This window comes from Ascaphus truei, chromosome 8 (genome assembly GCF_040206685.1).
Source record: "Ascaphus truei isolate aAscTru1 chromosome 8, aAscTru1.hap1, whole genome shotgun sequence".
In the NCBI taxonomy this organism is placed as follows: domain Eukaryota; kingdom Metazoa; phylum Chordata; class Amphibia; order Anura; family Ascaphidae; genus Ascaphus; species Ascaphus truei.
The window spans coordinates 51617834-51630580 of record NC_134490.1 but is presented as its reverse complement, the minus strand read 5'-3'; the positions used below and the strand labels follow the sequence as shown (position 1 = coordinate 51630580).

Sequence of the window (12747 nt, the reverse complement as noted above, 5' to 3'; positions counted from 1 at the left end):
AATAGCTTTATGTAACACAAATTACAAAAGCAGAAAGCACTTACAAGTAAGTTAGTAAACGTAGACCACGCAACCCTGAGGGTTGGGGAGTGGGTGGTGCATTCCAGTTAGAACCATTGCTTCAGCAGTCTTTCGTGGTGGCCATCCACAGGTGTGGGGTTCAGAGTGTCCTGGATGATTCTCTCCACTGCCTCAGGTCAGGTTGCTTCAGTACTATACTGTAGTGCTGCCCTACATGTTTCATCAGTCAGACTTCCTCAAGGGGGCCCTTGTAATTTGTGTTACATAAAGCTGTTTCAATTATTCCTGTGTCCTCTGCTTTTACCTTTGCCGGGAGTATCCTGTCCCCCCAGTGATGACCGGCCACATTTCCTAAATTGATTACTTGGAACAACCGATATGCATAGTTGGCTCATATATATATATATATATATATATATATATATATATATATATATGTACCACATTTATATATTTATCTACAGTTGTATTTTTTACAATATAACACTATTTTCGCATCTTTTTTAGATATACACATCTGGATGTGAGAGCGCTTGGGACTCTTTCTGCATTTATCCTCATACGTGGTCTTGGATCAAGCCTACCCTTCTGCTGCACCCATCAAAGGACATTTTCGACATCTACGTAATATTTTGGACTCATTATTTGATTTTCTATTACAGTATTTGTTGCGCTCGTTTCTTTGTCTTTATTCGTATTGTAAATAGGGGCAGGAGGATGGGAGGGGGAGGCAAGGGTCTCTTTCAGGAAATGGCCACGTGTGTATAACCAGACATGTTATGGTTGGTAAAAAAAAAAAAAAGTGACAAGAACCCCTTCACCACACAGTGTACAGTAAATACAAATACCACTTGTGGAATATTCCCATGTCTCAGACAGGTCAGCAGCCCCCTGCCTTTCCCCATTATCGCTTAGCAAACAGTGCTTCCACTGCAGTCAGGGGTTCTGGGTAACGACATGCAAATAACAGTGTGTCACTCTTTACTTCTTTACTTAAGAAATGGCCATAAACACGACTTACTCCCTGACAATAAAACAATTTGCTTCTCTTACTGACGTTATCAAACTACTCTGGGGATATGGAGCAAAGTCTCTACCGCTGCAAAACCAGGGAAAAGTGGAGCAAAAAAAATGATTTTAATTAAATTTCTATTCTTGGGTAAATCTGGAGCAGTTTTTTTAAATTAACTTTAGCTACCAGGAGACTGTAACACACATCCCCAAATGTATCTATTATAATCAGTTGTTGGCAGTGCTTACATAGAGTAACAGGAAACATTTGTGGGGAATTACCTGATGTACATATGATAATGCTATGCATCAGTTTCCTTTCCAATTAGTCATCCAGTTAAGGACTGGATACATTAATCAAATGTACAAAATTGCATCAAAAGTATGCAGACACAAAAAAGGCACATCACTTATTCCAGAGCTATGTGGTGTAAATACTGCATATATATTGTTGGCTTCTCCATTTCTGATCCGATGAAGGGAGCTTGATAGCCAAAACCCTGTCCCTATATTCAGTCTTATTCAACACAGCTGTGATTCTCAACATGGGGTCCGTGAGACATCTCCAAGGAGTTCACCCACAAAAATGTGTAATGGCAGATCCCAGGCAGTATAGGGGGTTCCTGAGCCCGTGTGGGGACTGTGCACGTAGCAAGGTCCCAAACTATAACTTAGGGTGTTAAGTATAGCGGCCAATTGCTGCAGCAAGGTATTATGGGGCGGGAGTTTGGAACCCCTCACAGTGAGTGACAGCTATACCCCTATGCTGCCTGCACAAGGAGGGGCAGTTTGGGGGATTATTAAGCGTGCGCTCCCCTACACACTCAGGAAACTATACTGCCTGGGATCAGTCATACAGTGCTGTTAGCAATAGTCTGATGAGCCGGCAATAAGATTTATAAATTAGTGGTTCGCGGAACAAATATTTTGTAGCAGGGGGTGCGCAGTATAAAAAAAAGGGTCGGGAACCGCTGGAATAAGGCATTAACAACTATTTAAGCACTTTCCCATTATTTCCCAGAACATATTACACTAAATGTAGGTACTCCAGAAGGTACAAGGTTGTTCTCACCACACTGCAGTTACTGTTCAGGGACATGCATTTCTTGTCATCACACCACTGGCATCCATTGGTATTGGCAGTGCAGCTCGCACAATCTGTATTCTTGTAGCATCTGTCATCTGCAGCAGCTGCAACACAAAGACAGACATCAAGAGAATGTACAGGGTGAGACAGCGGCTCACATTATTTGGAAATGCCCTTTGTTTGCTCCAACAGATGCCAGCAACACCAGGAGGTGCCTTCCCATCACCACATGTCCTCCTATCCGAGAGATGACCCTTGCCACACAGAGGTAGCTGGGCTATTTAACTATCTTAACACCCTTCAAAACACCTGGTCTGTAACCTGCAGTGCTGTAATTTTGCTCCATGTCCACCCCAGTTTCGTAGCGAGGAGACTTTGACATGGACCTCCTAGCAATGTGCCTCTATCACCCTAACGCCTGTCTGAGCACTTACCAATTTACACAAAAGTACAAGGAAAGAATGGAGGCGCCAAGGAATCTAATGAAAGTGTCTTCACAAGTAATATAAAAAGACAATATAATCCACAAAGTGCATTTTTTCAACAACATACACGTACAAACCCCTTATCCGATCCTCCAATGACCTTGCATGATAAGGGCAGACTTAGCCCAATATGCTGTTTTGAGTGAGCAAACACGGCAGTGAGCACACACAGGCAGTGAGCACACACAGGCAGTGAGCACACACAGGCAGTGAGCACACACAGGCAGTGAGCACACACAGGCAGTGAGCACACACAGGCAGTGAGCACACACAGGCAGTGAGCACACACAGGCAGTGAGCACACACAGGCAGTGAGCACACACAGGCAGTGAGCAGTGTTGCCATATCAAAGGTTTTTAATATACAGCTGTCTGTGTATCCAGTGAATGTTTTAATGTACTGGCACCTATATGAGGAGGGTCACGGGATACGTGGGCTGCACTTGTATAGTACACAAGAAAATCATTTTGCGGATTACATTATCTTTCCCTACTTTTTCGTTAATGGAAACTACTTTGGCCTTTATTCTGTAAGGTGTGATAAGCGCAGATGACGGGTGCTATCGCATGTAAAGCCCCACTGACTTTAATAATACTGCGCTTATCACACCTTACAGACAAAGGGCCAAAGTGGTTTCCGTTAACGAAAAAGTAGGGAAAGATAATATAATCTGCAAAATGATTTTTCCTCTGTAATATACAAGTACAAACCACGTATCCCATGACCCTCCTCATACAGATGCCTGCACATGAAAACATGCCTTTGTATGGAATCTGATTGATCTCTGTTCGTTCATGGACATAAATGCAAATAAAGGCAAAAAGTACACTACTGCTGGACACTAAGGCCGGGCTTATAGTCCCGGCGATGGGGACAAATGTATTGAATCCGTCGCGTGCGCTTATAGTAGGAGCGGCGCGATGGAGTGACGGCTTTGTCGCGATCGCTGGAAGTCAATAAAATTAGATTTTTCAGCGAACATTGCGTGACGTCAGTATCGCCGTAGCAAGGACGATAAGCGCGGCCTAAGGGCGTACTTCGATATTGTCAGATGCAACTTAATTAACTTCTGTTAATGGGGAAAGTGGATGCAGGTTTGTTAGGTACCTAACTCTAGTTATAAACATTTTCCATGCATAATTAGGCTGTTCTCGGGCACTGTGAATAATGGAGTTTAGGGTATAGCTCCAATGGCTTAATCTAAAACATGTATAAACAGGACACATTATATTGGTGCTAAATGGGTTAGTGAATTCCCTTTAAACCTTATAAAGTGGTTGTAATTTAAGGTCTCCTGACTTCTTGCATGGAGCACATCAATAGGCAAGTCATGAATTCTGAACTCCAGTCCTCAAGAACCCCCCCAACAGGTCAGGTTCTCAGGATATCCCAGCTTCAGTACACTCCGACAGAGCCTCTGATTGAGCCACCTGTGCTGAAGCAGGGATATACTGAAAACCCGAGCTGTTTGGTGGGTCTTGAGGACTGGAGTTGAGAACCCCTGGGGTAAGTAATAGAATTTCACGACATACCTGATTTATTAGGACAGTTGGCCCGGAATGAGTTGCTGTTGGCATATGCAGTTTCCCAAGAAATGCAGTGCTTATCGTCCCACAAGCAGCTGATGCCTTGTACTGCATTAGTACAAAGTTCTTCACTGAGAAAAGCTTCACAACTTGGAGGTTTGTACACTAAGATATCATTGAGGAGCACACTGGAAAACCCACCAAATATGTACATGGACCTATGAAAAGCAGGAGAGTGTTATTTACAGACTGCATTCACCAAGTGTTAATGCCCAATACATTTCTTTACATATTACATTATTAATCCCTCTCTTTTCTCTTTTGGTGACTTTTCAGGCTAAGAGACTTTTTTTTAGATACAAAGAGAATTATTTTACTTGTGAGCAGAGTCTCATTTTACGCACAACATACCCCACGTGAAATTCGCGAGTGCATACTAATTAGTCCGCGCATGTAATTTGGTGCCATAAGGAATATTAAACTTTATTCGTTTCTTTCTTTTCCTGGTTGGATGATTGAGCTCCTAATTCATTGAAGAATTGGAAAGAACTGACTGGACGGTTATTCCTGGGTCTCAGCTTCAGCACAGGTGGCTCAATCAGTGGCTCAGTCAAAGATTGTGCAGTTTAATTGAGTCGATATATATATTATATAAAAAAAACTTGGAGCTTGAAGGTATAATTCAGTTATTCGGAATTGAAAGAATTACAATAAGGTGTCTGCCTAATGAGGGGAACATTAGAGAAACTGTGTTTAGCCTCACCAAATGATGGCACTCAGCAGGGCATTAAAATCATTAAGCTGAATAAAATCCCATTTCAAAGAGTTTTTAAGCTTCTCGTGCAATGTTTCAAAGTAATATCTTTGGCCTGCATGCCACATTAAAGCAGGAGCATGCAATAAGAAATCCTCAGGAGTCAGTGTGGATGTATATGTTTAATTCGGCCTTCCGCTACGGTCGCTACAACTTGATGATACCGTAGTATGGCGTCATAGCCTGATGGTAGGATCCATGCATCATCTACAGACAGCTGCCACATAGGACTACAAGTTGGAACAATGAATGAGTTCCCTTTGTTCTTTCATTGTGTGTGCTACAATAGCTGTGATGGCGAACCTCATTATATTCCGAAAAATACATTGCTCACTTTCGACTTGAGGGTAAGAAAAGTGTTCTGCGTTCCCATGTACACCTGTGGCTGACTGAAAATGAACACTGCTCCTAAGTTTTCTTTTATTGCTACACAGAGAATGGTCAAAGAACAAAAACAATGCAGCATTTCTCCGGCTAACCACTCCATATGGTTACTTTATAGGAGAAACAGTTCTATCTTTCTGCCACACAGTCACTTTATGTACTAGAACAGGGGTGCTCAACTCCAGTCTTCAAGACTCCCCAACTAGTCGAAGACTGAGCCACCTGTGCTGAAGCTGGGATATCCTGAAAACACTACCTTTTGGGGGGGTCTTGAGGACTGGAGTTGAGCACCCCGGTACTAGAAGAGGAGTTTTAAGTTGACCACTAATGTACCATATTTCTGTCTCTACAAATTGCCCTATATACAGTTTTTAGCATTTAATCTTTGGCTCCATCTTGTCTTGCAGTTCAGTCTACAGACATCGAAATTGTCGATAAGTAATTCCTTTACCCGTTACTGACGACAGCGGCGTGTCCAAACCGGTTCACGTCACGGTGGAGATTGGGTTTCTGCAGAACTTTCCATTCATCGCAAGCTACAAAAACAGGGAAATAAACACAAATCAATGCAATGCTAGGAAATAAATAAAGCACAATGAATATCATCGATATCCTGGGAAACATGTTTAACCTTATGTAAAATAAATAAAAAAATGTGATCAGCCATTGTATTTAGCAACTTCATGACTTGCAACTGTATTTGCAAGCCCTATCAGCTGCACATACAGCGGGAACATTTCAGCAATAGGGTTAAAACATCAGCTCCAACTAAGTGACAAATCTATGGTTAATGTAAAATTACTTACAAGACTGTGATGGTTGCAGATTAAAGAAAAGATGTATGAAGCGTATGCATTGGTAACTCCCTAACTTCTTTTCCGGCTTAGCCAATGTTATGGAAACTCTTCTTATGACTTTATACACGGGAGAGAACGGACCAGGGCAGTGTTCAGAGCTTCGCTTGCATATGTTTATGTGCACTATAATAAGGTTTGTGCAAGGCATGGTATTTATTCTAATTGTGAAAAGTGCTTCCAGGTTGCTGGGTAGGTTACTAGATGATCCTATTGACTACTGTACATTGTAAATAGATGTTACAGCAATCATGCACCAATTGGTTGAGTGTATTTGATTCCAACCCATGAAGTGTGATAATGACCAGTGCTCGACAAACCCGGTCGCCCACTCGCCAGGCGCGAACGGAAATTGGCCGGTGGCCACCTACTTTTTCCCCTGCTCTGCGCAATTTTTTTTATTTTTTTTAAATAAATAAATAAATACAAATATCCTCCTGGCTGATTGGCCAATTGGTCGTGACGTGGAATGGAGCCCTTCTCTGCAGGGGTAAGTAATGGCTGCTCCCTGTCTCCTGCCCGCGCTTCCCCCCTCATCCCCTCCAGTCTCCGCTCCTGTCGGGCAGGAGATGACAGCAGGGGATTTCCCCCCCTGTCCCACGGTTCCGCTTCTGTCCCTGTGGCTGCACGCGCGGGGCAGGAGATGACAGCAGGGGATTTCTCCCCTGTCCCGCTTGCCCTCTGGTTCCGCTCCTGTCCCTGTGGCTGCACGCGTGGGGCAGGAGATGACAGCGGGCGATGTCTCCCCCACCTCCCCTGTCCCGCTTGCCCTCTGGTTCCGCTCCTGTCCCTGTGGCTGCACGCGTGGGGCAGGAGATGACAGCGGGCGATGTCTCCCCCACCTCCCCTGTCCCGCTTGCCCTCTGGTTCCGCTCCTGTCGGGCAGGAGATGACAGCAGGGGATTTCTCCCCCCTCCCCTGTCCCGCTTGCCCTCTGGTTCCGCTCCTGTCCCTGTGGCTGCACGCGCGGGGCAGGAGATGACAGCGGGCGATGTCTCCCCCCCCTCCCGTCCCGGTTGCCCTACGATCCCCGCTTTCCCCCAGTGCCCGTGGCTGCTCCCGATGCCAGCAGGGGTGTTCCCCTCGGTCCCCGTGGCTGTCTCCGCTTCCCCACCCTCCCACAAATGTAAAAATAAATAAATAACAAAAAAATATCCTCCTGGCTGATTGGCCAATTGGCCGTGACGTGGAATTGGAGCCCTTCTCTGCAGGGGTAAGTAATGGCTGCTCCTCGCGCGCTCGTTCCCTGTCTCCTGCTCGCGCTTCCCCCCTCATCCCCTCAATCTCCGCTCCTGTCCCTGTGGCTGCTCGCGCGGGGCAGGAGATGACAGCAGGAGATTTCCACCCTGTCCCGCGTGTGCTCCGGTCCCGCTCCTGTCCCCGTGGCTGCACGCCCGGGGCAGGAGATGATAGAGGGGAATGTCGTCCCTCCCCCCCCCCCCGAACCGCTTCCCCTCTCGTCTCTGCTCCTGTCCCCGTGGCTGCTCGCGCGGGGCAGGCTATGACAGCAGGGGATTTCCCCCCCTCCGGTTCCGCTCCTGTGGCTGCACGCGCGGGGCAGGGGTGTTCCCTTCGGTCCCCGTGGCTGTCTCCACTCCCCCCTGACCCCCCCCCCAACGAGAGAGAGTGTGAGTGTGTGTGTGTGTGTATGAGAGAGAGAGAGTGGTGTGTGTGTGTGTGTGTGTGTGTGTGTGTGTGTGTGTGTGTGTGTGTGTGTGTGTAGGACACCAGAGGTAGTCATCCCCCCAATCAGTCAGTCATCCCCTCACCCACTCAGTCAGTCATCCCCCCACCCCACCCAGTCAGTCAGTCATCCCCCCACCCCACCCTGTCAGTCAGTCAGTCATCCCCCCACCCCACCCAGTCAGTCATCCCCCCACCCCACCCAGTCAGTCATCCCCCACCCCACCCAGTCAGTAAGTCATACCCCCACCCAGTCAGTAAGTCATACCCCCCCCACCCAGTCAGTCAGTCATACCCCCCCACCCAGTCAGTCACCCCCCCCCCCACCCAGTCACTCCCCCCACCCAGTCAGTCAAAAGTCAGTCATCCCACCCCCCTGCCCCCTGCCCCCTGCCCCGTCACCCCGCCCAGTCACCCCACCCAATCAGTAATCCCCACCCAGTCAGACAGTCAGTAATCCCCACCCAATCACAGTCAGTAATTCCCACCCAGTCAGACACCCCGTCACCCCACCATCCCACATCACCCCACCCAGTCACCCCATCCAATCACACAATCCCCACACCCAGTCACCCCATCCCCACACCGTCACCCCATCCCCACACCGTCACCCCATCCCCACACCGTCACCCCATCCCCACACCCAGTCACCCCATCCCCACACCCAGTCACCCCATCCCCACACCCAGTCACCCCATCCCCACACCCAGTCACCCCATCCCCCCACAGTCACCCTCTCTCCGTCTCTCACCCTCTCTCCGTCTCTCACCCTCTCTCTCTCGGTTTCTCCCTCTCTCGGTTTCTCCCTCTCTCGGTTTCTCATTCTCTCGGTTTCTCCCTCACTCTCTCTCACCCTCTCTCCGTCTCTCTCTCACCCTCTCTCCGTCTCTCTCTCACCCTCTCTCCGTCTCTCTCTCACCCTCTCTCCGTCTCTCTCACCCTCTCTCCGTCTCTCTCTCACCCTCTCTCCGTCTCTCTCTCACCCTCTCTCCGTCTCTCTCTCACCCTCTCTCCGTCTCTCTCTCACCCTCTCTCCGTCTCTCTCTCACCCTCTCTCCGTCTCTCTCACCCTCTCTCCGTCTCTCTCTCACCCTCTCTCCATCTCTCTCTCACCCTCTCTCCGTCTCTCTCTCACCCTCTCTCCGTCTCTCTCTCACCCTCTCTCTCACCCTCTCTCCGTCTCTCTCTCACCCTCTCTCCGTCTCTCTCTCCGTCTCTCTCCGTCTCTCTCCGTCTCTCTCTCCGTCTCTCTCTCCGTCTCTCTCACCCTCTCTCTCACCCTCTCTCTCACCCTCTCTCTCACCCTCTCTCTCCGTCTCTCTCACCCTCTCTCTACGTCTGTCTCACCCTCTCTCTACGTCTGTCTCACCCTCTCTCTACGTCTGTCTCACCCTCTCTCTCCGTCTGTCTCACCCTCTCTCTCCGTCTGTCTCACCCTCTCTCTCCGTCTGTCTCACCCTCTCTCTCCGTCTGTCTCACCCTCTCTCTCCGTCTGTCTCACCCTCTCTCTCCGTCTGTCTCACCCTCTCTCTCCGTCTGTCTCACCCTCTCTCTGTCTCACCCTCTCTCTGTCTCACAATCTGGATCTGGATATTTTATTTACCCTGTATATCTTAACTGCCCTATACTACACCGAAATAACCTATACTGCTTTCTTCCAAATCTGATTCAAGCTTCACACGGAAGACATCGGAACCCCCCCTAACCCAGAAGACAGGTAGGGAACACCTCCCCTCCAATGTATAACATTGCGGAAATGAGGTACCTGGACATTGAGGGTCTGCGGATCAGGTAAGATCCCAGGTGGGATTGCTGCTTTAAATATTGTGAAGCAGGGGCATCCAGGCACTAGTTAAGGGGTGCAGGAAACTAGTCATTCACATCTGGCTTTTTTTTCTAGATTCGACATTTATACACACACACACACATATACACACACACGGACTAATTGTAGTATAATGTAATACAATAAATAAACTTATGTCAAAAACGAATGTTCTTACTAGGAATTGATTACATTTATTTCATTTATGGTTATTTTAAAATGCGGGGCTGGGGGCGGGATTGGAGGCGGGGTTGGGGGCGGGACTAGAGGCGGGGTTGGGGCAGGACTAGGTGGCGAGTAGATTTTTTGGTTCGGCGAGTAGATTTTTGGGTGATTTGTCAAGCACTGATAATGACAATAAAGTAAGAGGGTGTATATATCTCGACAAGTACACTCGTCCTCTCGCCTGGGGCATGTGCATTTGAGCCGCAGCCGAGCCATGCTATATCCAGGGGATATGAGGCTTGAGAGTCCCTGGTGCGGCACGGTTACTGTAATCCAATCACTCGGCTGAGCAGCAGACCCCGCCCTCATTGCGCGCTGCTTCCACCCACTCCCCCCTCCTGTAGGTGAGAACAAAGGAGTGCTGATCTCCGGAGAGGAGATGCAGTCCCTAAAGACATCCAGTGAGAAGTGCTCTGCTGGTCGAGTCTAGGTGCTGGCCCTGGGCGCATGTCCAGTGTGTTGGGGAGCTTCCTGTATGTATGTTGCTTGCCCAAATTCTGCAGAGCCTGATGCTTTTCTCATCTGGATGATGCACGTGAGTCTTAGTCTAAACACCTAAGTAACTTCAGTGGATAGAAGTTATTTCTAATGTGGTCAGATTGCTGTCGGGTGAGTGGTGCATTTGAGCTTATTCTTGTTGAGTTTGGTAGGACTGCTTTGCAATACATTTGTAGCATCCCCCAGGGTCGAGGCAGGCAGCAGGCAAAGGTTAGTCAGGTCCAGTTCCGAGGTCGAGGTAGGCGGCAGGCAAAGGGTAGTCAGGTCCGGTTCAGAGGTCGAGGCAGGCGGCAGGCAAAGGGTAGTCAGGTCTGGTTCCGAGGTCGAGGCAGGTGGCAGGCAAGGGGTAGTCAGGTCCGGTTCAGAGGTCGAGGCAGGCGGCAGGCAAAGGGTAGTCAGGTCCGGTTCCGAGGTCGAGGCAGGTGGCAGGCAAAGGGTAGTCAGGTCCGGTTCCGAGGACGAGGCAGGTGGCAGGCAAAGGGTTGTCAGGTCCGGTTCCGAGGTCAAGGGAGGGGCAGGCAAAGGGTAGTTAGGTCTGGTTCCGAGGTCGAGGCAGGCGGCAGACAAGGGGTAGTCAGATTCGGTTCCAAGGTCAAGACAGGCAGCAGGAAAAACAAAGGCAAGGGTTAGCTCAGACAGGACAAGGTAACCAGTACTTTGTACAAGCAAAGACTAGTAGCAACTGTCTGCCTTTTAAAGGCCAGAGGTAGCTGCTGGCAATGACAACCAAAGAGAGGCTGATTTCCTGTCAGGGGAGTAAGGACAGGATTTGCCAGGTGGCTTCAGACCAGATGATATCACTACCTATCAGCATTCATCCTGAATGTTCAGACACATCCCTTATACTCAGTAAGGTCACACTTTGAATTTCTCCCCTCTTGCACGGTATTGCCCTTTATATAAAGTACCCCAGTTACCAAACAGTTCAAGTAGTTCCTCCCCAGCAGCCACATACACTGCTAGTGGTCACCGCCCAGTTATTCACTATTGGACCCTGCTATCTGGCACATGCAACATACATTGCAGTAATTGAGCACCCCTCAGGATAACTGGGATAACTCTCCCAGCTGTCCCAGACCCGGCAGAACGGCGGCACCCCAATGCAACAGTGACCCGGCATCAGCAGAAACCGGCAGCTCAAAGCTCTTCCCTCTCCCTGCTTCTGCCGCTTCCAGCTGACAGGAGAGACAGGAAGAAAATTCAGAGCCGGCTCTTTTAAAGACACACTTTGTGTGTATTACTCTCTGTGTGTGTGTGTGTGTGTGTGTGTGTTCGTGTCTCTGTGCGTGTGTCTCTGTCTCTGTATCAGTGTGTGTCTGTCTGTCTCTCTCTGTGTGTCTGTTTCTCTGTGTTTGTGTGTCTGTCTGTCTGTGAGGGGGGGAGGGGGAGAGAGAATGTGTGTGTGGGAGAAAGAGTGTGTGTGTGCGGGAGAGAGGGGGAGAGTGTGTGTGTGTGTGTGTGGGGGGGGGGGGAGAGTGAGTGTAAGGGAGAAAGTGTGTGGGAGAGGGAATGTAAGGGGGAGAATATGAGGGGGGAAAGACGGGGGTGAGGTAGGCTGGGGTTCCCCAGAATTTCAGAATCGATTTCTGGGGTTCCCCAACTACAAAAAAGTTGAAAAACACATACATTGGATAGCAGACTATTACTAGTTATTTCTCTTGTCAGCTCTTAGGGATCTGTGCTTGATGACATTTTCTTCTTTGCCTCCTTGTGTGTGAAGCTGTTAGCTGAGATCATCATGAAATCTACCTTATTTTTGGCTGCATGCACTGCTCTGTGGAGAACTCTACAGAACTGCAGTAGATGCAATTCAGGTCTATTAATCCTTGCTAGTTCAAAGGAAGCAGTCAACACACTGTTTTACATACAGTAACCCCTTTGGCTGTGAAGGGGTTACATGGATGTGCGTGCAGATCTTGCATAGCATGATCTGCAGTTAAGACTGGAAATCCAGTAATCTACGTGCCCGTTAATTTCTTCCTCATAGTCTACCTACAGCAACATGGGGTGTTCCGCTACGTGGTTCTGCTTCTCCCCCTGCCCTCCCTATCCTCAGCAGGCTATACAGGGGACTGGCTGCTTCTGTGATTTCACACCAGTCTCCGATTGCTGGGGACATACTTGGATAGTCTTCTATTTACAGATGCATCCGAGTAGATGAACACTGTTCCCACATCTGCACCTGAATTTACTCTGTTTATTACATTCAGTTCCTCTTGTCGGTGCATCAATATACTTTACTATTACTGCGAACATTTTGAAAGATCTGTTTTCTCCCTGAAACAAGTGCCTACTTGGAAGCACTGGTTATGAACTCTGGTTCTATTTTTTCAA

The 12747-nt window shown here is 48.5% G+C and overlaps 1 protein-coding gene across 8 annotated transcripts in view; it reads right to left on the bottom strand.

Annotated features, from left to right (window-relative positions):
- The window catches only part of ATRNL1 (attractin like 1), a 662687-nt gene that overhangs the window by 475793 nt on the left and 174147 nt on the right, over positions 1-12747 (bottom strand). For all 8 annotated transcript variants that reach the window (XM_075611983.1, XM_075611984.1, XM_075611985.1 and 5 more), the window contains 3 exons: positions 5780-5864; positions 4137-4348; positions 2105-2223 (listed from right to left, as the gene is read on the bottom strand). In XM_075611983.1, coding sequence (XP_075468098.1) covers positions 2105-2223; positions 4137-4348; positions 5780-5864 — 416 coding nt within the window. The remainder of the gene's footprint in view (positions 1-2104; positions 2224-4136; positions 4349-5779; positions 5865-12747) is intronic.